Below are 24,020 nucleotides of genomic sequence, written 5' to 3' on the forward strand. Positions count from 1 at the left end.
ACTCCAATCAACACACACAAACATATGCACGAATGGAAAAGAGTAAGCTACTGTAAGTCTTGGAGATATCAAGCCTGCAAAGATTGCTAGGAAAAGCAAAACCAAAAGATGAGGAAGTAAGTATTGCTCTGCATTCTCGTAAGAAGGCAAGTAAGAGTAAGCATGCAGTAACTTTTCAGAATAAGATTCTTCACTTTGAAGAGCATTTAGAGAATTGAAACTTAAATCTCAAAATTCCACATTATCTGTTTCAATTAAGCATTCATAGTACTTCTAAAACAACCCTGGAACTGAAGAATGCCCTAAACCATATATTTAGAACAAAAGCAGAACCTGCACCTGAAAATCCAGTAGGAAAGTCCATAGGAGGATTATTTCCTTGTAGCTTGCTGCTCTCTAGTATTACACAAAGCTTTGGGACAGACTCCATTTAGATTTTCTGGTTCCAGTACGACACCACAGCTGCTATCAAGAAAAGTTGAATGCTTAAGGAATACCTTACTCTCACTTTCAAAGTAGTATCAGTCTGGGGTGGCTTGAAAGTGTAACCTGCAGACAGAGCAGGTGATACTCTGCTAGGTGCTACCTCTGTGGCCTCAGATGAACTATATTCTCTAACACTGACACACTTGCATATATTCCTTCCCAGGATATTGCTATCATTTAAATTTTATTTCATCCTACTAGAATAGAAAATGCATTTTTTTAATGTTCTGTAAAATGCATCCCTATCTCAGAAGTCCTGAATCTAAGGCAAGATGTACAACTATAACAAACACCATGGAGCATGTAACTGAATGGAGATGCAGAGAAAAAAGGTCAATACATGGAGTCATACAAACTCACTATGTGCATGACCAAGGGCTTTGTTTACTTGCAACATACACAGAACACCCTTTATAGTTTACATTCGGTACTTCCTTTAAAAACTCCTTCAAGTAACTTCAAATGTGAAAGTAAGGAAGAAAATACTCTGTCTTTCCCTGCATGGAAATACAAAACAAACAAACATTTGTCCAGAGAAGGCTCTCAGATAACAGTAAAGTGCTTTGTAAAAGCAATCTGCCCCAGTCTGTAACAGTTACAATGCGAACAGGCTTGGTAGGGGCTGAGATGAAGTTCAGCTTGTACCCAGCATGCTTGAAGTTCTGTGGGGCAATGTGCAAGAGCTTCCTTGCTCTTGCACAGATTGCTGGAGATGCAGGACATCTCAGAACAGAACAGGAGACACTCCACTGCAAAAAGCCAAAGCTGGGATGAGGCAGAAGTTAGAGAGCCTGCTAAGGGCCCAGGAGCTGAGGCTAACAAGAAAGCCACGGGTCATGCAAACTGAAGGCAGCTGCTAGGAGAGGATGACCTTTAGGAAATGCCACAACTAAGGCTGTTCATGTGCTAGGCAAATCATGACCTGAGGAGAGCAGTGACTAAAGTGACTGCTGTGGGAGGATCGATGAGATGGGGAAACGGAGGACTGCAGAACTTAGTACTGCCTGGCTGATGCAAAAGGGTTTCCACACAGTAAGTAAAGAATACTAGCTGTTTTCTAAGAACCATTTCCTAGGTAGGAGGCAGGGGGAGAGAGTAACCAATTCCTCCTCTTCCTCCAAGGAAATCCTTCCCTTTAATCACCTATAGCAATATAAAAGTGACCTAGCTGATGCTAGTTGCAAGTCAGGCACCATTCTGCACAAGCTGCTTGTACAAGGACAATCCCAGTTGGCACCAGTGTCCTGGGGCCCCGCAGTGCTGCCTCAGGCTGCTGCAGACCTGAGGGCTACGCTGATCACCCGGTGTAACTCAGAGGCTGCCAGACCATGAGCTCATGAGGCCCTATCCACTGTTCTCACAGCAGAGGTGGGGAGAAACCACCGATTTAGGGCAGTGAATCTCAGACTTCACTGTTCACATTGCTGCTTAAATAAATAAAAGAAGAGAATGGAAGCTCCAAACTCTTCCATTGCTTTCTCATTCCAGGGAACAGATCCGAGCCGCTACCAGAGACCAGAGTCTGGAGGGACACCCTATTTCCTGGAACTCATTTTACCATTTTTATTCCAGAGAATAAGTACAGTAAAAATAGCATGTTTTGCAGATTTGATATCACTGCATTCACCATTTTACAGTTTCTTGCCTACACAGGTCTTTCAAGCAGCAAAGCAGAGAACAAGACACAAGCAATCTGAAAACAAAAAAATCAAAGCCTGGATCAGAGAGCTCATTACACAGTCTGTGACTTAATGCCCAGAAGTGCAGTGGATTAAGTCTTCTGTATTCCCTGAAGGTTCTGTGGAAAGGAACTCATGCTGCTAACCAAATCCCATGTTGTGCTGACAGCGTTACAAACCCAAAGGCAGAACCCAGCTCTGCCAGCCTCGGGCCACCCACACCAACACACTCTCCTTCACAGAGACAGTTCCATGGCCAAGAGACCTCAGATTGCCAGCTGTGCACACTCCCAGTGTAAAGAAGCCTTCTCTAACACGGAGGACAGCTTGCTGTATGCAGCCACATCAGAGCATGGCTAACCTGTGACATGCCCCAAAGCCCCCACACCTGCTCTGCTCCTACTGCCCATCTCCTGGCCCAGACAATCCTGCTTTGTGCAGCTGGCAGCTCAGCTGTCAGGGATCAGCCCAACACAGCCCTCCTCACAGCCTGCCAACAACACACGTGCTAGCTGCACAGCACGCTGCTGTGACAACACAACAGCATATTATTGTACCTCATTTCTATGACTTAAAGGATTTCCCGACCTCCCGTGCCTGCTGATGCTCTCTTGAATAGTTTGATACCCGAGTCAAGCAAGTTACAAAACCTATCTGTTGTTGCAGTGAACGGATCTGCAGAATGATGCAAGGCTCTGCTGACTGCTAGCTATACTTATGTAACTCAATAGCTTCACAGCTGCTAATAATTAGCAGACGACCTGCGTAAGTGCTAGACAAATACAGGGAGATGGAAAAGGAGAACCCTGCTTCATCTCTTCAAAAACAAGCTAGCAGAATGGGAAAAGGGACTTTTAACAGATCTCCTATGATTCCCTTTCTTTTCTCCCAACAGAATTCAAACCCAGCATAATGAATTCAGCATAAATCTTATAACTGAAGATCTGAATGGCGCCTTGTTCGTAGCATTTGGATTTGAAACACAGATGCAGTTAACTCACTGCTTAACGCCTTCTATCATACTCTAAAATGCCTATCTGCTTCTTCAGCTTCCATGTTAGAAAAACAAAACCAACAATCTTTCTTCAAGTGATTTATTTTTTTAAATGACGAGAGATTCAAACTTGAATTTGGCATACAGCTTGCTCTGCTCTCATCCTCTCTTAAAAATAAGAGATTAATTGTTATGCAGCAAACTGGGAATAACATCACTTTCTAAAAATGTCCTTTGCAGCTCTTGTCTTTATTTCATAAATTCTTTTCCAGACCTCATGTTCTCAGTGTTGCCTGAGAAAATTTAATTAATTATTAGAATAAAAATCCCTCTAAGTGACAGATTGAATATATATATATGTACACACACATATATGTTTTGGGGGCTTGCTATTCTGTTGAGTGATCTGAAAGCAGCTGCATAGGGCAAGAAGCCTTTCTGTTAAATATGACATCTTTTAGCTGCAATGGCACCAGCCGACTAGTCAGGAGACTTCTGATCCTTTCCCAGCACTATTACTGACCTGCTGCTATAAGACTTCAGGCAAAGCCATTTCCCCACACTGTGCTTCTCTGCTCACTGCTCTTAGAAGCCTTTATTCACACTTCAAGGCCATTTTTGGATGTTCTGAGACCAGTTAGCCCATACGCTCTGGGGGACAGCAGTCTGCTCCACTCTGCCTGTTCCTCACAGCAACAGATCTCAGTATTCAAACACAGTATTCACCAAAAACATTAAGGAGGAGCAGGAAGAGGGAATCACCCCACTGCCTGACATTATCGCAAGGGAAACGTACACAAGCTATTTAGGACTTGCTGAAGCTGCTATGAGCATTTATCTTAGCCTCTGTATTTCTTCCCATTAAAGAGCTCCCTTTAGTTTCTGTAGCAGAAGAGATGCTAACAGTTCAGAGCAGGTCCCTCTGGGAACACATGCTCAGAAGCCAGGAGTGCTGCTCACTCAGGCTCAGCCCTGGGAGGGAAGTGGCAGGAGGGAGCAAAGACCATGGGTGCCACAGAAGCAGCTTGAACACTGGGAACTTTGCTTCTGCAACAGCAGTAGTTTAAGGTACCAAGTGAAACATTTTAACTCCAAAGCATACTTAGGTGTGATTGGATCCAAATGTAGATGATTCCTAAAGGGGTTACAGCAGAGTTTAGAGTTACAAAACAGATTCTCAAAGTGCTCCTTGTGCTTCCTGTCCATCTCCTTTCAGGAACAAGGAAGCTTTCTATTCTGAATGCCTTTGATCTCAGATTTCGATGAAACTGCTGCCTCGCTGCCCGGGTCCGAGCCTACAGGCACTGCACCGCACTGACCTGCACTGGAGGGGACCCAAGCACAGCTGCTCTGTGAGGCCTGCACAGCTGAGCAGCAACAGCTTGTCAGGGCCCTCATCTCCAGGGTTAATTCCACACGAAAAATGTCATCATTCCCCCACTCAGACTTCACCCATAGCACAGCAGCAGCTACATACTACTCGCAAGAAGCCACAATAGAACACTAAGTTTATTCATTTCCTAGATACAGCTACACAGGGAGCTGATACTACACAAAAGCACACCACTACCACACTGATCACTGACACCATCTAAAATATTTTAAACAAATCCTGATAAAATGTTTCTTTTTACAAAAAAAAAAAAAATTAGATTTTGTCTTTAATAATCCCTTTTTGGGGGTATTTACTGACCAACAGTTCTGCAGTCATTACTCAGCAACAGATGGATTTCCATGTACACCTGTGAGCCCAGCAGCTAACTAGCATGCAGGTAGTTACACAGCCAGCAGCACCCAAAGCAAACAGCTCTCTTGAAGATTTGTGGCCACCTCCAACATCCCCACCTTCCTCCCCATATAAGGAACACTGCCCCCACCCTACCCAGCTCAAACACAGCTGGAGCCACGGGTGCTGAACCAGGAGACCTGCCCATCCTTCATGGCAGTAGATGCTACTGGCCAAGTGTCAGAGTGCACCACACAAAGAAAAAGCATTTGCATTAGAGCCAAGAATAAGAGAAGTCTGTAGAAAGAACACAGAAGCATTTCACTAGATTTGAACTTTCACAAGGTTTCCTATTGTTGTGAACTTGCCACAGTTAAGACATTCATGTTGGCAAGAGCATAAACTGTAAAGAAATCCCCTCCCTACCCTTGCCACTGCTTCCTTATTTCTCATGGTCCCTAAGCATAAATCAATTATCCAGATAGATTCGGCATAATAAGAGCTTAGAATATTTCTAATGGTTGTGCAGAGACTTTTTACCAGTGTATGTATATACACACTTATATACAAACATACATCCCAAGAACGGCATACTGCTGTGAAAGGAAACCTATGAAGTTCTGTCCTCATGTCACATTTATCAGACAACACCAACATGCCCTCTCTTCCTCCTCCAAGAAAAGCCTGGTGTTTATACAAGTGAAGCAGAAAGCAAATGGCTGTCAGAACTAATTGCACTGTCAGTAATGGAGAGCAATAGTGAAAAGCAGCTCCTTCACAAAGCTATCAGCATTGCCACTCAGCAACCTTCACTGAGAAGGTTGGAGGGCACCTGGTGTGAAGGCTGTGGTTAGGAAACTGTTCCTTTCACTCCTCTAAAGGAACACTTTCATTTCTGCCTTTGCTGCATGAGACAAAGCATTAATATCCTGATGCAGTGTTGTAATGACTCTGGGTTTCTCAAAAATAAAATAAAAACAACAGCTACAGCAATCTTCTAGCAGCACAGCTCCACAGACAGCATCTTGCTGCCCAATGCTATTGAGAGAGCAATGCAATGCTGTAAGAAGTGCAATTTCAGTAGAGCTAGAAGGCAGCAGCATCAGCCAGAGAGACACAAGTGCTGTTAGAGCAAGAGGCAGCCCAGGCTGGGAGAGCCACTCCTCCTCCTATCTCCTTTCTGGGTAGCATTACCCTGGACTGCTGAACCCATCAGCACACCCTACAGATAACTGTGGCACAGAACAAGGGCAGGTGAGCAGCAGAAGGAGATAAGGGAGAACAGAGATAGCAGTCCCTCAGCACCTCTGTGAGCTGTGTAAGTATACCTAGTTACACCCAGAAACCAACTAGGGACAGCACACCCCTCACCATTCCTAAGGAAGCAGCAGCAGGACGTTGGTCTCCACGTGAGGGGCTGCAGGGCAATCCCATGCACAGGGATGGGCTGAGGGCAACGTCCTGCTGGGGGTCAGAAGGTACTGAGGAGCCCAGGACACACGTAGTGCTTGAGGAGCTAAAAGCAGTAGGAGGAGCAGTAACAAAGACTCAGAGATACAACCTCCCAGTCTTATGCTTGTTGCTGTCACCCTTGCTAAACAACCCTTAAATGATCTGTATGTAAGCGTGTTCTCTCCACTCACTGCCTTCTTGCACTCTTCCTGGACCGCCCTGTCCCTCCCTCCCCTCACGTGCTCCGGCAGCACAGCGGGCAGAAGTGCTCTGCAGCAGTTGCATTTCCTCCTTATGCGCTCCAGGCCCTGCTCTGGCAGAGGGGAGCACACAGCAGAAGGTCCTCCGAGCTCCTCCAGAAGCAGCAGCACCACTCACCGCTTTGCCCAGTGTGTGAAATGGGGACAGCTTCCCTCTCAGCCACGCTGCCAGCACAGCCACCTCTCACACCCTTCCTTAAGCCAAGGCTGCTCAGCTGGGTGCCTGTGAGTGGTGAGGGCAGGATAACTCCACACAAACTCCAAGCCTTGCCTGCGGACAGTGCGAGGTGGAGGTGGAAGAGGGCAGCACGCAGGGTGCGAGGGAGGGGCAGAGCGTGCTGCCCACCCTCTATAGACCAGGAAGGCCAAGAGCAGCCCCCAATAACAGCCCTTTCTTTGAGGACACACCACAGAAATAAAAGTTTTAAAAAAACTGAAGCTACCTCACTGCGGATTCCTGGCTAGGCACACCCTACTCAGCACCAGAGGTGAGCTCTGTGCCATTTTTCAGTGCCGAGGCCCACGGAAAGCACGTGGAAGCAACGAGGAGCGCACGCAGAGGAGGGACAGCACTGCCCCGCAGGAGGTGTTTTCCTGAATAGGCAGGAACCACAGGGCAGCGGGACCACGCAGCCTGGAGGATGGCTAACCTAGTACTTTAGGACTGCTTACATGGGGTCTGCGAGCCCGGCTCCTCCACAACGACCCCCGGCCCGCTCAGAGTGCGGGACCCTCGGGCACTGCCCCCGCTCCGAGCTCCCGCTGCACCCGCCGGGCCGGCGGCCGCGATGTCACCCCGCCGGGTGCCGCAGCCCGGGGGCACGTGCCGGGTGCCGCCCCCAGCCGTCCCGCCGCCGGACCGACAACCCGCCGCCCCCGGGGCTGGGGCAGACCCACGGCCCGCAGGGACCGGGGTGCTCCCGGAGGCCAGGCCTCGTCCCACGCCATCCTCCAACCCGGGGAGCGCAGGAAAGCCAGAGGAAAGCGGGGAGGGATGCCAGCCGGGCGCGCAGAAGGAAGAGCAGGAACAGCTTCAGAAGGCAGAGCGCGTCCCAGCCCGAGACAGAGCAGTCTGGAAGAAAAGAGAGAGACAGGGAGAGAGCAGGCACGAAGCGAGCCTCAGCTCCCGGCTCGCCACGCCTTGTTTACCCCGGGGCGCCGAGCGGGGCCGCCGCCGGGGAGCCCCTGCCCGGTCCGCTCCCCGCACCCCTTACCGCGCTCCGTCGGGCGAGGCGGCGGCTGCCGGCGGCGCTCCAGCCGCGGCGCGGCCGGGGCATGTTGGGCCGGGCGCTATTTATAGCGGCAGGAAGCGCCGCGCCGCGGCTCTGGGGCGCCGCTCCCCGCAGCCCCGCGCGCTGCACATGGCCCCGGCCCCGGACGGAGAGCGGGAGGGCGGGGGGCGGCGGGCAGGCCGGAGCGGGTTGCGCGGGGACGGGGAAAGGGCTGCGGGACGGCTGGCGCTGCGGGATGCCCGCGGTCGGGGCCGAGCGCCGGTCGCGGCTGCCCCGTCGCCTCCCTCGGTGCCCTGCCGCCCTGATGGCAACCGGCGGGGCTGGGGAGCGGCCGTGGCGCGGCGGGGACTCGGGCAGAGGAGTGCAGGCGTCATTAAACGGTGGGAATAGAGGTACTTGCTGCATCCCTATTAAGACCTGCAGTATGCGGAGGTGTGGGAAGGTCAATTACCTCCCTCCACATGATGCCCCCAAAGGGATCTGTGCTTCTTATCTCAATTAACTCACACAGAAATGGCTTCGCCAGGCAAGTGATAGAGGCTGCTTCCTATTCCTTCTAAGTGTGACTGAACTAGAAAGAAAACTTCTGTTAATGTTTTTGGGTGTAGTGCTGAACTCTTGAAAAAAATGAACGAAGCATAAGCGATGGAGCAGCTCAGGGTTAGGGGTGCACTGTGCAGGGCAGCAGGATTGTAGCTGTGTAGCTGTGGGTGCCTGTTGGAGCCACTACTCATCCTGTGTGCCTTTCACATCTTGGAAGCATTTCATGGTTTTTGTTTAGCCCGTGTGTGACCGCAGTTCAGTTCAGCAGCTGCATAACCCCGCTGTCTAAAACATGGATGTTATGGACAGGTGTCCTGAAAAACTGGAGTTTGTTCTTAATTCCTCTGTTGCAATATGTCCCAGCAAGGTCAAAGCCAGAGTGATCTGCGTGCCGAGCCAACCTCGTACAATTTGCTTTTTGTTTTTGACCAAGAGATTACAAGGTGCAAAGACAGCATTAAGGTGAGATGTGCTCACCAAATCATTGCTGATTTGCATTTGGTGTAAGGCTTCAAATACTGCCAGCCTTTTATGTAGGTCATGTCTTAGTTTTTGTGTCATTGCATGCTTGGGGCACTACAAGACTAAAAAACAGGTACCCATGGTTTTATCTTTTTCCTCTACCCTCCTCTGCCCTAGGTACGTGACCTAGATTAGTTTGCAAGCAAAAATTATGGAGCTCACAAATGGGAAAGCTGCAGGTACTCTACGCTTACTGCTTTTATGGACACACAGGCCTAAAGCTTTCTAAAGGGGATCACAAATCCACATGGGGTTCCTAAATGCTGCATCCTGCATTTGGGTCATTGGTTAGCTGAAAACAGTTCTGAAGTCACAAGCAGGCAAACAGCTTCCTTTTGGCTAGGTAGTAGAGAAATATCATCAATGTGTTTATTCCAGACTTTGTATGGGATATAGAAGGAGAGCTCACTCAGATGTGCTTGTTTGCTAGAAGCCAGCTGTGGAGAAGATCTGCACAGGAGTGAGGGACATAGTAACAGCCCTTGCAAGGACAGTGTCCTCCCCTTTTGCGGAGCCCACCAAGTGATCTGTCATTACAGTGCTACCATAACCAAGGAGCTCCTTTGCAGTCTTGATCGCTGGTCAGCCTGGCGTGCACTGCGGTAACACATGAACCTTGCTCAGCTCCATCACATGCATTGCAGGCAGCACCTGCAGCCAGCTGAACTCAGCAGGGCCCTGAGTGATCTGGGGAATGAATCCATGCAGGTTGGTTGTTTTCCATAGCCATGCCTGTCCTTTATCCTTCAGCAGGAACTGAAGGGTGATTGTTTTAGAGAATCTTTTGCAAAGCAGGGTGTGATTGCCTGTAGCTGAGACTTGATTTCCAGAAAGGGGAAGGTGCTCCAGAGCTCTCTTACAAGCCTGTATCTACACCTCATTCATGAGAGAAGCCTGGGAGACTTTGCTCCAATTTCACAATGAGGACAAAACACACAGCAACTATTTTTCAGGAAGGGAACGAAATTAAGTGGGGAGGAATTGACAGCCCAGGAGCCTGGAGGTTGTGCTAGACTTTATCCATCCCTAGTTAGCATATAAAAACACAAGGTATTATGGCTGAGACTGCATACAGCAACCTTTTAAAAGTGGCTGCTATCACAAACATTTCTGATGTGCCAAACTACTGGTGACTTCAAAGGCAACATCTCACACGCCACCATACAAGAAAGCAAACTTTCCAGGGGCATAGGATATGTCCTTCACCCAACAGCAGCACAATGTTCTGCATTCTGCAGGCCTACCTCACGCTCTCACCCTGCTGTCCCCTGCCCCTGTGGTTTGCTTCAGCTGTGGAAACAGGAACTGCTGAGTCAGCGTGCTGGTGAAACTCACACTGCTCTCATGGGGAGAGGGCTGCAGCGAAGGGGCTGGCAGCAGCTCACAGCCTGCAGGAAAACAAGTACTTACATTCTCGTATGGTGGCCTGAAAAAATAAATAATCTCTTTGCTTAAAAACTCTCAGACTGCAAAGAGGTAGCAGAACCCAAAGTGTGGGGGGAATGATCAGATCTGGCAGATGCCTGCTCACGATCAAGCATTTAGAGTTTGGGAAATGTCATTTTTCTGCTTGCTCTGTTAACAGCTCAGATATGCTTTAAGAAGCCAAGATGCAGCTGGCTGAACAGACAGAACAAGGCCATCACATTTGGCTCATCTGCCTGGTGCTGATAGAGAGCAGCAGCCTGTCCTGATTACAGACTCATGCAGAGGTGGAATTGCTCCCTTGGAACCGGTACAAGGTAAATGGACTTTTAAAAATTCAACTAACCCCCTCAGAAGAGTCAAGTCTCCTGAGCTGTGCAAGTACAAAAGGGGAAAGAAATTTGGGATGACTGCATCTCAGAGGGCGAATTGTCCACAGTACAGTAGAGAGTAGCTGAAGGTCAGCTAAAGGGATGCGAAGGGGAAAGTTAATTGCCATACTGTTAAAAAATTGGAAAGAGAATCAGAGTTAAGAAGATGGAGACGTTCCAGAGAGCCATTCTATTAAGGCTATAAATAGGGTGTTATCCACAAGATCAAAGTGAACAAAACCACCTCTAGCAGCAGGAAGCTGGCAGCTAAAAGAGGGAGATGGTAACTGCTGGGAGCACTGTCGCTGTCAGGATGACACCTCACCCAGCACGCCAATCTTAAGCTAAACTGGGGCTGCTCAGTGCAGTGCCTCAACGCTTGGATGGCATTACTTCTTGCACTTACTAAGGAAACGTCAGTCAGTGAAGCCGCGTATCAGTAGAATTGCTAGTTGAAGCTCAGATCTGAAATTTGCTTGTTGGGCCATGGGGAAGCAGGGTAGCACATGTGATTGCCCGGGTGGTGCCCAGGGACCCCTCCCTGGAGCTCTGGTGAGACACGAGTGGGAGAATCCATAGCTCAGTGCTACAGGGGCAGGGAGAGGCTACAGTGCTGCAAATGAGAAGTTGTCAGGCAACATGTATTTACGCATAAATGGCAAATTAGCTTTGACAGCGGCTGAGACAGCCTACCTACAAGCTCCAGATGTACTATTCTAACAGATACATAGGCATGCTGACACTTTAAAAGGACAGTACAGGGACAGTACAGATAAGACAGACTGGATGTGAGTCAGGGTGTTTCAGTAGATGGATATTAGTAACAGAGGCTATCAGTGATACCTAACAGAAATGTTATCATAAAGGGAGACAGAACAAAAACGAAAGGTGGCTTGCACAATCTGAGTATTTGAAGCAAAAAAAAAAAAAAAGAGGTGCAAGTAAACTTCCCCCTGAGGTGCCCTGTTGATGTTTGGAGGACCAGCTTCACAGAGAGTCAAGGGACAGATTCTGCAACCCAGGAAGAGAAAATGTTTGCTGTTTCCCCTCAGTGCTACACCTTTGAGACATGCCCAGTTCATTGAGGCTGTGTGATAGGAAGGCAGGAGGTTTACTGTGCTTGTAAGACAGAACAAACTATCACAAATAAAAATGTTCACATAAGTAATTTCTGAAGTTTCTCTGAGGAAGGGAGAGGAAATGACTGCAACATGGCATCTAACTGTGCATGGAGGGAGCCAGAGCTAGAGAGATGAGCACACACACACACACATAGAATTTTGAGACCCAAAGGGCCTTGAGGGGTGCCTCAAGGAAACTTAACAGAGGTAATGCAGCTACTTACCCACAGGTCTTGTTACTTGTTTGTTTTTAACTCCAAAATTCAACCACACGTTCCCCTAAGAGGATTGTCCTGCCACTTCAGTGCCAATCACCATCTCCCAACATAAGCATCACAAGCACTGATGCACTGCAGCTCAGCTCCTGACAAGCTGGTGAGCTGCATGGCTCCATCCAAGAGCTGGAAGCTTCACTGAAATTAAGCAGAGCTGCAGCAAGCACTCTATCTGTCAGCAGGGGTTTACCTCGGCATGCATCTCCAGCCGTTGTTTACAAGGTTAATGATCATCCAGGGAGGCAAAGATTACCGACGTCAAAACCCAAAGAGTCAAGCAGAGTGCTAAAAGTGAGCAGAGTGCTACAAGTGGTTGACCGACCTGCACAAAGGGGTTTGGTGAGGACTGCAGCTCAGCAAAACATTTCCAAGCAGCCCTATGCACGAACTGAAATATTACACAACTGCCTGCTTTCCCCCCACAGAGCGTTTTAAATGCCTGACCTCTGCAGACACAACACGTTCTTGTAGAGCACAAACATAAAACATGTTATTTTATTAAACACACAGCAAGTGATAGCAAAGTAGTCCTGGTTTGAAGAGCCAGCTTGGAAAGATGGGTGATCTGTATCATTTGCTTCACTTGTGCTTATCTGTTTTTGAGAATAATAGGCAGAACGACTCGAACTTCCACACTATACTAGTGAAACAGACATAGGCTTGTTCCTTGGGTTGACTAAAAACTTTTAGTCTTATTTACTAGAAAAAAAAAAAACAAAAAAACCAACCACCATTGCAGTATCAGAGGTTTTTAGACGAAAGAAACTACCGGCTCTTGTCACTAGAGTGAGCTGCTGCTCAACGTTTGAAAGAAGCTCGGTTGAATCGGCCGATGTGGTTGGGGGAGGTCCGATCCTTTCGTCATACACACTTCCATCGGAACAGTCGTTGCAGTGCTGTGCCCGCCTGCTGCTCATAACGCATTTCAGCAGGGCAGGAGGTGCTTTTCAGGGAACAGAGGTGCGGTTAAGATATCGTACTGAGCACCCCCAAAGATGAAACTGTGCTCACAATGCTCATCACTCAGTGTGAAGAGGGACACTGAGGTATTCTTGCTCTCTGTCTGCACAGTTGTGTGGCCACAGAGCAGAGCTCAGTGATAAACAAGGGTGAAAAATCTTCAATGTGTCCTTTACCCTGGGCCTGTATAGCAAGAAACAGCAGTGGATCCATTTCACAACAAGGAACATTCCTTCTTGGCTGGACCAAGAGGTTGACTCACACACGAGAGTCAGTCACTACTGATTTGTACACAGAAATCAGATGCTTTACCAAGGAGCTTGAGATACTTCTGCTGGCTACAGCCTGTGTTACAAGAGGCATTTGTGGCACTGCCAGTACAAAAATCACAGAGCAGATATTGAAACCAGCTTGAAAGCTGCTCTAAAGCTGGATACAGATTTGCAGCTCAGATAGAACTTATTACTGCTATTGATGTCACTAGAATCGTATTTGTGGATAACAAAGTCAGATGGTCTTATTAACATGTTAACATTCCTAATAAATGGTAAAATGGACCCAAATCTGGCTGACAGCCATTCAGTCTAGCAGTAGAGCAAGCGTGTCATTTTGGCAGTGAAACAGCACCAAGCAGAAGCTCTGAAGTGCTAAGCACATTTTTGTATCCCTGCTCGGTCCCAGGGGAACTTCCATGGCTGGCCAGGTTTTAGCAGTTAAGATGCTTTCCAGTCCCAGCCCAGGCAGTGAATAGTTTCCATTTGATGTTCATCCTTGCTGATTTAATTCAATAAGGCGACCAGCAAATACAGCTAATGTTCCAATAATGCAGACTAGCATAAATATTACAAGGAGAAGATGATCGAGCACCATTGCAACAAACTTCCACTCATCAGCCGCCTGAAGAAGAAAGAAAGGAGACAGTAAGATTTCTGAGAGCTGCATTTGTAATGGATGTAATTGGGCCAGAGCACATTTCCACCCTGTAACTCTGCCCTAAGGACCAACACATCCCGTCCCTAATCTCCCTCTCCTTTTGCCTTAGGTGCACCACAAGTGGAAGAAGCTGCTGGAATCCATCTAGAGAACACTGCTAATCGGGAGTGCTTTGAGGCAGCTTGTAAGCAAAGGCAATGCCGTGACAGCCTTCAGAAGCCTTTGGTTTATTTTGGGAATGCGACTTCTGAAATCCTCTGAAAGCGATATCAGTAAAGTCTAGATGACACAAACAGCTGGCTCCACTTCCGATGGGAGCACTTGCCAGTAACCAAAGACCCTCCTTGTATGCGCAGAAGGAAGCTGAGCCCAGAGGCACTGAAACCATGCCAGCCCTGCTGAAGGTAGCACTTGATCTGCAGAGGAGCCACCGGGAACATGAGACTCCGACCGGAGCCATTCACACACTGCTGGAACATGGCCACAGGAACAAACACCGTGGTGTAAATTCTGCCTGGGTGAAGGAGAGGCCAGGTTATTGTCCCACAGAGGCCCCTCCCCACCTGCAGGCTGTCACCACTGGGCATCCGCTGCTAAACAGCAGTAAGAAAGGTGAAGAACTGATCCTGAATTATCCATTTAAAAGCTGTGCGAGCTGCAAAAATTGAAATGAAAGAGGGAGTTAATTGCACTGAACGTACTCGGAGGAGGCAGAGCTAGGCTTTCCTGTGGAAAACTGCCATATGTGACTCTGCACGCATTTATCCTTCCTTTGACTTGTAATGTGGAAAAAGTCAGTAATCACAGCAGCTCGTGATGTGTCTCACTTGCAGGGACTGCTTGTAGCATACATGGATTGACACAAATCCTTATCAAAACTGGAATTATTATCTGCAAGTCACACTTCAGGCTTCTCAAATAAAACTACATCTGAATTCTGCAGCTGTGCTACCTTCTGCATTTTCAAAAGCAAGGAAGGCCGTTTATCCCTGTGGGAAGATGCCCAAGCAGGGGACAGGAGGAATGTGTTATGGAATTGCTTACAGTTCTGGAAACTGCTTTGCTACTCATGCACCATCTCTGTGGCTTCACACACCCTGTTAAGAAAACCACTTTTCTCTCTCTCCTCTTTTTTAAACTGAGATTCATTTACCACCTGTAACAATTATCTGTTACTTCTTAATGACCACACCACAGGCAGGAGACTGTTCCCTGCTAAAGCCAAAACAAGATTTGGAGTGTTTTATGAGGCCTGGGTAATTGAAGGAAAAAAAAAAGATGTAGCAGTATGAAAGCAAGAAATGAATCATGCACAAAGAATGCCTTACATTACTGGATTCTTGGTCCGCCTTCATCGTTTCCGCAATGTATTTGATTCCCTCTATAGCATTTTTCACATCTGGATTTTTGGTAAGTGGGGAGTAGAAATTGACAGGCACAGGACCTTGCTTCCCGGAAATTTCAGAAATATCAATATCTTCTGCAAAAATTTTCTTGTCTAGTTTATCCCTGGATGGTCGTTTCATTGTAGAGAAAAACATGATGTTTGGGATTGTGTCAATAAAGATCTAGAAAAAAAAAAAAGAGAGACAGAAGAGGAAGACTCCTGTTTGGAGGAGCTGCTGTGCAGATGCAGCTCTGCAATAAACAGAAGAGAGCTACGCCAGTCACAGATAACTTCCTCTCCTGGACTCGCTAGAGATTCCACTTTGGAGTATGTCATGCCACATGCCACATTTACACCATGCTTCTTGTCTGCCTCATGTCCTGGGGGGCAGACAGGGTCACCCCGTGGCCTGCCATGTGCTCTCCAAAAGCAGCTCTGCCTATCTGTGTATCCTATACATACAAATGAGGGCTGTACCACCACTGGTCAGGTTCACGCTGTTGCCAGCTGAATGACCCCATCCATATTGGGACACACACCCTAGGGGTTTGGGGAATGCACTTTGGGGGGGTGTCTCTTGGCTACTTGTGCTTGACTTTGCTATTACAATGCAATTTGCATGACCTAAAGGGCCTGTCCCCTGGCAGGCAGAAGTGTCCTGCAGTCACAAATGATTAGACCAGTAAGATCACTTTAGCCCAACTGACCTGCTTCCCTCTCCCTATACCGTCTGCTGCCCCTGTTTTGCCACATCCATTCCCCTGCAGGGCTCTATCCAGTGGGCAGTTTTGTCACGTAAAGGAGCAGCCAGGCTGTGGATGTCCCACAATCCCCGTGTTCCCTGTGTTGGCTGAGGCCCTGGGCAGCCTGATCTGGTGAGTGGCAGCCCTGCCCATGGCAGGGGATTGGAGCTCGATGATCCTTAAAGTCCCATCCAACCTAAGCCATTCTATGATAGAATTCTATGATTCTTCAATTCTTGCTGACCTTTAGGAGAAAATTTGCCAACAAAACACATGCTACTCTGTGGAAAAGAGGAAACTCAAAGCCCTGGAGCTCACCTTCCTGACCCAGTGTGGCATGGTGTGAGTGCTGGGAGAGCGGTGGTGGGTGTTGATGACGATGACAGTGATAATGATGGAAGCAATGACAAACACCATGGTAAACAACATGTATTTGCCTATCAGAGGCACTGCACTGGAGGTAGAGGGAATCAGCTCCACGATGACCAGCAGGAACACAGTCAATGACAGCAAGACAGAGATGCTGAGCGTCATTTTCTCACCTGCAATGCAAAAAGAAGACAATACCACTGGGTATGTCGATATCATTCAGTGCTTAGTCAGTTTGAGAAGCTTGCATGTGGATGATGGCTATTCATACACATACGTTTTCATGAATCCAGAGTGCTCCTATTTCACTAGCTCCCAAAACAGTACTGAATCTGGCCAGACCTGAGCACCTCACACACCACCAACACCTGCACTGGGGTAGAAATCACCAGGTATGACTGGACTGACGTACAGGTGGTGTGTGCAGAAAGCTTCTTTGCCAGGAGCACCCCGTGGACTGTGGGATTTGATTGATGAGGTGCATGCACCTGGTTAATGACTCTGTAGCCTCTTGGGGCTGGCTGCCTCAGCACAGCGTGAGCTGACAAAATGTGCATCTGGCACCAGGGATCAGCTTTCAGTAGGTAGGGCATCAGAACTGAACCACTAGGCAGAGGTTTTTTTTTTCCCTATCTGCTTCAACTTCACGTAAAGTTCTCCACCAAAAAGCTGTGAATCAGAGGTCTTCCACAGAAGAGATTCAATACAATTAAGCAGGGTGAAAAGCTGATGCCAATGTAAAATGAATAAAGCATGGAAAACGGTTGCAGGGAGCACAAACTTTCTACAACAGAGCTGCTCAGCAGAGATGAAGCAGGCCAGAGGAGGCCAGAATTACTCTGTGTCAGTGAGCCCGCAAGTATATGCTAACCACAAGGTCTCTGCTCCAACACAGTGTGCTCAGGTACTGTTTGACATATGAACATTTTGGGCTGAGGGACAAAATCAGAACATCAGCTAGCCAAATCTTTGCTTTGCAGAAGTTAACTGGATAGTTAACCAGTGTTTTCCATGGGAAATCCACCCAATTTGTCCATATGAGTAGTTTCTATAGAACTATATGAATAATTTCAGTTTAATTTGCAGAATATTTAGAGCTGTTGTTTTGAGCTGAAGCACCACTTTAACACACGCAGCCCTTCGAGTTGGCCGCTGACTTCAAGCACTCTGAATTTCTCGAGAACTTGTTAGAAGAGCAATTTCTATGGCAGTAGGATGACTAAACTCACATACCTGAATCTGTGGGTAGGTAAAAAACAAACCCAGTCAAAAAGGAGAAGAGCAGGCAGGGGATGATGACGTTGACGATGAAGTAGAGCGGCAGGCGCTGCATGAGGAAATGGTATGTGATGTCCAGGTAGGGAGTGTCGGGGCAGCAGGCATAGTAAACCCAGTGCTTCCAGCCACGGTAGTCCTTCATCACCCACTCACCACTCTCCATGAAGTTACTCAGATCGGGGCGATCGCTCTCCTGACAGCAAATAAACCCACAAAACCACAGACCGACACATTATTCCTACTAGACATTCTGAACAAACTCACATGGTGTGGTCTCTGAGGAACAGAATTTCCAATCACTCAGGTGCTTTGTGTGTTTTTGTGACTCGAACATCCATTCTTAAGTGATTTGGCCTTACAACATCATCCTTCGAGCCGTGTTCAACTAAATATTTTACAGAAGGAGTTAGGGATAGTCTGCTAACGAGAAAGACCACTTAAATATTTACAGATAGGAGACATACCTGAGGAGGCAGAAAGTAAGAAAAGTCATGAGCAGAGAAAAATCACCCCCACACAACAAGGAAAACAAAAGCACCAGAAACAGTGGCATGAGGCTGTAAAGAGGATAGGCAGGCAAAAGGTTTGGGGAAGCAGGAGCATGGGAAGTAAGTACAGAATTTCACAAGTCAATGACACTTTCAAATGGAGATTTTAAATTATACTGGTAGTATCTTGTTTTTCAGTCAAACCAAGATTATATTCCCTTTCAAACCAGAGGAGTCCCTAAAAATATACCCAAGTCTCTGCTGCTTTTCCCAATTACCAAACGATTGCTTACCGGGTTGATAACCACCATTGTACCATCATATGTCCACGTTCCCAGCTTCATACTACAGTTCTGCTGATCGAATGGGAAGTATGTGACTATAATTTCACAGTAACTTTTAAAGATAGCAGGAGGTGTCCAGGTGATCTTTCCTGTATGTTCCAGAAGGACCTTGGTGTATTTAACAATGGCAAAATCACCATCCGCACTGCGGAAGGAAGAAGGATGGTTGCAGCTGCCCAGTGGCCTGAGGGCAGCCAGGCTGAGTGGGCAAAGCAGCCGCTGCCCAGGCTGCTCCCTGCTCTGCTCCCTGCTGCTTACTTGTTGTAAAGGACAAGATCCGGGCGCCAGATGTCATCTGATGGGATGCGGATTTGTTTCACGCCACCATAGTCATCTGGGTTCCACTTCAGGTTGATGTCTGTCCATTGCTGTAAAGGGAGGATTGCAGCTGCTGAGAACTTCCTCCAGTGCTACTTGACACTTCCTAGGGACACTTGCCTCCTTACTTTGGGCAGGAAAGTGTCAACACATCCTATTTGGCCCGCCAGCTCATTTTTGTTCTCACACAATATTAAATATCAGTTTAAGACACTCAATCCAACTGGTCCAGGGTGCCCCAAAAGTAGCTCACACCTGGTTGTCCCTATTTATTTGAGTGGGAAGGAATGGGTAGCAATATTTAGGGTTACCTGCTTCAGGCGTACGTTGGTTGTTACAATCTGATTTACTTCATCCTTGAAAGGAAAAAAAAAAAACAAAGAGAAAGGAGACACATCCCAAAAGCATTGGGATTAAAGGAGGAGAGCGACGCCATTTGGTGATAGCACACGTGATAGCAGGCTCTGCCTGCCCACTGCCTACCACATTGATGAGCTGAATGAGCTGCAGCCCCACAGTGACGACGACAACATCGCGGTGATTCTCCACAGGGCGCACCACCTTGTTGTAGTCCCGGAACAGGTCGTCGACCAGGCGCGTCTCGTGCTCATAGCACAGGGCCGGCCCGGCTGTGTGCAACAAAATGGCATCAGTGGGAGGGATGGGATGCACCACGGGGCTGTCGCAGGGACATGCTGCCCACAGGCAGACCTGCGGCCAGCCAGATCCTGCTCTCTGCACAGCCCCATTGTAATTCATGCTTCCCTCCCCATGCTGTGAGAACAGCGTGGCAGCCAGGCCAGGTTTTGTGCTATGCTTCATTAGCCCAACCGAAGCCCCTCACCCTGCTGTCTTCTGATGGCTGGGCAGGAGTTCAGCTCTCTTCTGGGATTTAGTGAAAAGGGTCTAGCATCACAAAGTCATTGTTCTTCTAAAGAACAATTTACAGAGAATCATCCTGGTACAACACAACCAGCTGCAAAACAAACGTGTGTCCTTGTCCCACAGCTGATGAAATTTTGCATGTCAAGCCACATTTGCTAGAGCCTCTCACACGTCTTGAAATAAATTTTGAACAAGCGTAAACGGGAGCATGGCACAAAGATGGCAGACAAAGATGAAAACAAACTCCTCACTGCAAAGTATTTGGTGGCTGAAATTAGGAATATTGTAGCTGCTCCCAGATCACACCTTTATACTAACAACCATGCAAAACCCTAGTCCCACACCCGCAGGGAGGAGCCAGCCCAAGGTAGTTGCCCAAATGCGCCGCTTACCTGCGGAGAAGATCAGGAGCAGCACAAGGCAGAGCTCCATCACCTGAGCCTGCTCCTCTCAGCACCGCTGTGCCGGGGTGCACACAGCGCCTTTAAGGTCGGCCTGGGGGGCGGGGAGCACGACTGCCCAGGGATTGCCTTACACCACCTGTTCCAGGCATGACAGCTGAGGGCCGCCGCACCGGCTATGGAATGGGAGCACAATGCATTGCACCGCTCAGATGGCTCCTAATGGTCACCAAAAGCCATTTTTTTCTGAGCGGCACTGAGAGTTGTGGTTAAAAAAAACCCCACACAACAGACATCCCTAGCTGGGAACAAGGCTATACACATCACTCTGTGACCAGAGCAGCTTGCCCAATTTGGGATTTTTCCCTTTTTCCCAGGGCAAACAGATCAGCTGCTGTTTCTGCTGCGCCCTGACCACATACCGGCTGTGTGCGGGCTTTGGGATGCTGTTCCCTCTGCTCTATGGGTGAAATTCTGGAGCAGTGAATAAATACATTCAAGAGATATCCATCACCTAGAATCTCCTGGGGTGATTATGAGGCACAGGGTAAAGAGCCTGCCTTGAGAGCTGAGCTGCAAGCTAACCTAAATAACTGCAGTGAAAGGGAGAACTTTGTCATAGATGCCTCTGGACTTACGGAGCTGTGCAAAGGCAAAGGGTAGGGAAATGAGACTGTCCTCCATGGCAGGGCAGGTGCACAAATCCATGATGCCTGAGTGCTGCTCATAGTTCTGGTCAAAGGGCGGCACGGAAAAGACACAGGAGAAAACAACAAAGACCATGTGAGGTGCGAGTACAGCCCTTAAACCTAGAGGAGAAGCCAGAGAGAGAAAGGGCTTTGGTGGCATCTGTAAAATAGAATGGAGAAGGGCAGAAAGCGGTTGGGTGAATGAGTCTCATTCTGTTACATACATCACCGAGCTCTGCCACAAAAACCCCATAGCCACGAGCTGCGGGGGCTGAAATTGTGTCCTGAGGAGCACTGCACAGCCCATCCTTCTGCACTTCCCTCATACCTTCTCTGGAGATGGGCTGCTGCCTGGCTATACCCACCATACACAGTGACCTGAACATCCCTTTCCAGAAAGCAATCCCACATAAAGCTTTCCCAGCTTCGCCTCTGGGTGACACCAGCTGTATTTGTATTTCTCAGGGCTGTCCTCTGTACTGCCTGCCAGCTGCTCCATGATGGATGCCTTAATTTTATTTTTTATGTGTATTTTGTTCTTAAATTCCTCCCCCTCTCACACTCCCTCCCACTAACCAACACCCAGCCTCCATGCTTACATTTTACCCTCACATCAAACCTCTCCATGGCTTCAGCCTCGCGCTCCACCAGCGGCTCCCATTGTCCCTGATCCCATTGCGGAGGGCAATGTGCAGCTGCTGCAGGCATGGCAGCACTGCCAGCAATGTGCTGGCCACAGGCCTGCAGGCTGCATGGGGGATGTGAGGCTGAGGTTAATCCAAAGAATACCGATCACCTCCTGTAAATGCCATCAGCACCAGTGGCCTGGCTTCTGGTATCACCTTACCGGCATCCCACATCATACAGCAGTTTTCCCAAGTGGGACCGCAGGCAGCACTTACCCTGAGGGACATCTCCAGGTGTTCACACTTACAGGTCTGAATACACAATTTTAAAAAAAGGTTTGGCTCTCTGCTGGAGTAACTGCAGAGCAGACTGTTACTTCCAGCTCTACACAAAGCAAGCGGCTTGCTCAGCTCCTGTGAGGGGCGTCATGTTCTGGCCATGTGCTGGACTTCAGAGTTTTCCTTCAGATGTTTTGGGGAAGCCCCACCACACAGCTGAGAGTAAGGGGAGCTGGTGGTGTGGGCAGTGTGTTTCATTGGTTACCTTCACCTACTCAGTCCAGAAGGAATAGTCACATTCCCTCGGTTCTGTTAGGACACAACGTCTCCGGAGTGCTGGCTGATGAGGAGACCATTGGTACAGCCTTTGCACACTGTCACCACTGGCGTGCCCCACAGACACTCCCCATGCAGCCAGGATAAGATCTGCCACTCGCAAATGCCTCCAAGACCCCATGGGAGCCCCACAGCACATAGCATGGCAGCGAGTCTTTCATGGCCAGCATTAACTGAGCAAACACACAGAGGCAAGTTTATTTTTCTTCTAGTTCTGTAACTACAGAGTGGCAGAGCGCACACAGCAGTGCTCTGCAAAGCATCCATCTCACCTCAGGAAGCACTGCTGACTGCCCAGAGGCCCCGGTGAGCTCAGCTCGGTCCCGCAGCCCCACTGCCCTGTCAGTGTGCCCCAGCAGCTGCTGACTGCACGCCAGAACGTGCACTTCTATCACTCGCCTTGCAAGCTCTGCCAGTGCATGTACCGTGTTTTCTTGGTAATTAATGGAAAATGCTGACTTCCTGCAGTCCCTGTTGTGCACCTCTCACCTGCCACGCTCTAGGTTGATTTTGCCCCCTTGCAGGCTGGAAGCTCTCTGACACGTTTGTCTGCTGCACTGGCCAACAGCGAGCTTACAAGATCACGTTTGTAACTGAGGAAGCAGAAAAACCGACACCATGCCCTCAATTGAAGAAATACTCTCAAGGCCACAACTAAAGCATTAGAATAACAACAGTGAGGTGCTGGAATACAGCTGCAGCCAGCACGGCTCTGTGGCCCAGCAGTGCGTCCAGGTAGAACTGAGTGCCCGGCTGCACAGGCTGTGATGTGGCACTCGGGAACACAGGTTAGTGGGCACGGTGGGGTGTGCCGGTGGTTGGACTAGATGATCTCAGTGGTCTTTTCCAACCATCATGATTATGTGATTCTATAAGCGACGCAGGAGCAAATGCAGCACAGGAGAAACTGGAATTGAAATAAAGAGCTCCAGCTGAACCAAGTCCAAACAACAGCTATTTCTCAAATTAGCCCCATTATGAAGTTCATCTCCTTGGCAGACCACAGCCGCATCTATGCAGAGGTGTCACGGAGCATTGTGTTTTAAAGGCCACAGCCTGTGTTCTCACCCACCCACACAAAGCCTGGGCAATGCCTGCAGCACCTACAGAGCCCACCAGCCCACGCTGTGTTCACTGAGAGGAGCGCCCTGCAGGGCCGCCTGCTGCCCTTCCAGCAAACCGCAGCAGGCCGTGCTCAGCCGGGCCGAGGCTGCCTGTTAAAGTTGCCCAGGACTGAAGGAGACTCAGGTGCAGGTGTCACAGCAGAACAGCTTTGTTCTTAATTAATGCTATTAGTAAACCAACGTGACAGCTTAGGAGCAAGGCCAGATCCACTGCCAGCACTGCAGATGGAATGAAGGACTGTGTGCGGGGTTTCCCTCCCACCAGAAGGAGAGCATGAGGCCCCAGCACCCTGCAGGCCCACGGCTGCTTCCCCCGGCTGTGGTAAGGCCTGGATTCAGCAAGCAATCCTTCCAGCAGGCCTTGTGGTACGCCACCAAATGAATATTCATCCAAAAAATGCATCACGTTAATAGTTGGGCAATTCTGTTTGCATTATTAACACAGTTAGCAGTAAAGCATGGAAAAAGAGGAAAAAGCTCTACATTCAAATTGTAAAATTCGTAGCAAGGAAGAAAAAAAAATCATAGATAACACAGTGCTTGGAAATGAATCCTGGTTGCCTGCCAAGCTTTTTTTTTCAAGCATACCTAATTGCCTCAGGAAATACATTAATCAAAGGGTCCCAGAAGCCCAAGAATCATTTTCCACAATCCACCGAGGCGGAGCAATACAGACCCGGGCAATACAAGGAGCTGCATGTGTCCTTGAGACACAACACTTACAGGAGGAATAGGAAAGGATACCAACCAAAAGCTCTTAAACTCCTCGAGCAG

General features: G+C 48.5%; 2 protein-coding genes across 7 annotated transcripts in view; both read right to left on the reverse strand.

Annotated features, from left to right (window-relative positions):
• The window catches only part of WIPF1 (WAS/WASL interacting protein family member 1), a 47,880-nt gene extending 39,978 nt beyond the window's left edge, over positions 1-7,902 (reverse strand). The window contains exon 1 of one of the 2 annotated variants that reach the window (XM_031599445.2): positions 7,812-7,902. The gene's annotated coding sequence lies outside the window, so the exon portion shown is untranslated. The remainder of the gene's footprint in view (positions 1-7,811) is intronic. The other variant, XM_090144065.1, reaches the window with a different exon arrangement.
• Positions 7,903-12,333: 4,431 nt separating this feature from the next.
• Positions 12,334-23,712, reverse strand: CHRNA1 (cholinergic receptor nicotinic alpha 1 subunit). 5 transcript variants are annotated; one of them, XM_090144059.1, is made up of 9 exons: positions 20,831-23,712; positions 19,390-19,535; positions 19,218-19,262; positions 18,847-18,956; positions 18,538-18,733; positions 17,712-17,949; positions 16,428-16,651; positions 15,308-15,547; positions 12,334-13,943 (listed from the first exon to the last, which is right to left on the reverse strand). In XM_090144059.1, exons 1-9 carry the CDS (start codon positions 21,039-21,041, stop codon positions 13,812-13,814), a joined length of 1,542 nt encoding a protein of 513 aa, XP_090000185.1. In that variant the 5' UTR covers positions 21,042-23,712; the 3' UTR covers positions 12,334-13,811. The 5 variants fall into 5 exon arrangements, with proteins under 5 accessions (XP_090000185.1, XP_090000187.1, XP_090000184.1 ...); XM_090144061.1 differs by lacking the exon at positions 20,831-23,712 and adding an exon at positions 20,184-20,821; XM_090144058.1 differs by lacking the exon at positions 12,334-13,943 and having other exon boundaries at positions 14,552-15,547.
• Between the last annotated feature and the right edge of the window lie 308 nt (positions 23,713-24,020).

Source organism: Phasianus colchicus, chromosome 7 (assembly GCF_987193195.1).
Source record: "Phasianus colchicus chromosome 7, bPhaCol1.hap1.1, whole genome shotgun sequence".
Taxonomy (NCBI): domain Eukaryota; kingdom Metazoa; phylum Chordata; class Aves; order Galliformes; family Phasianidae; genus Phasianus; species Phasianus colchicus.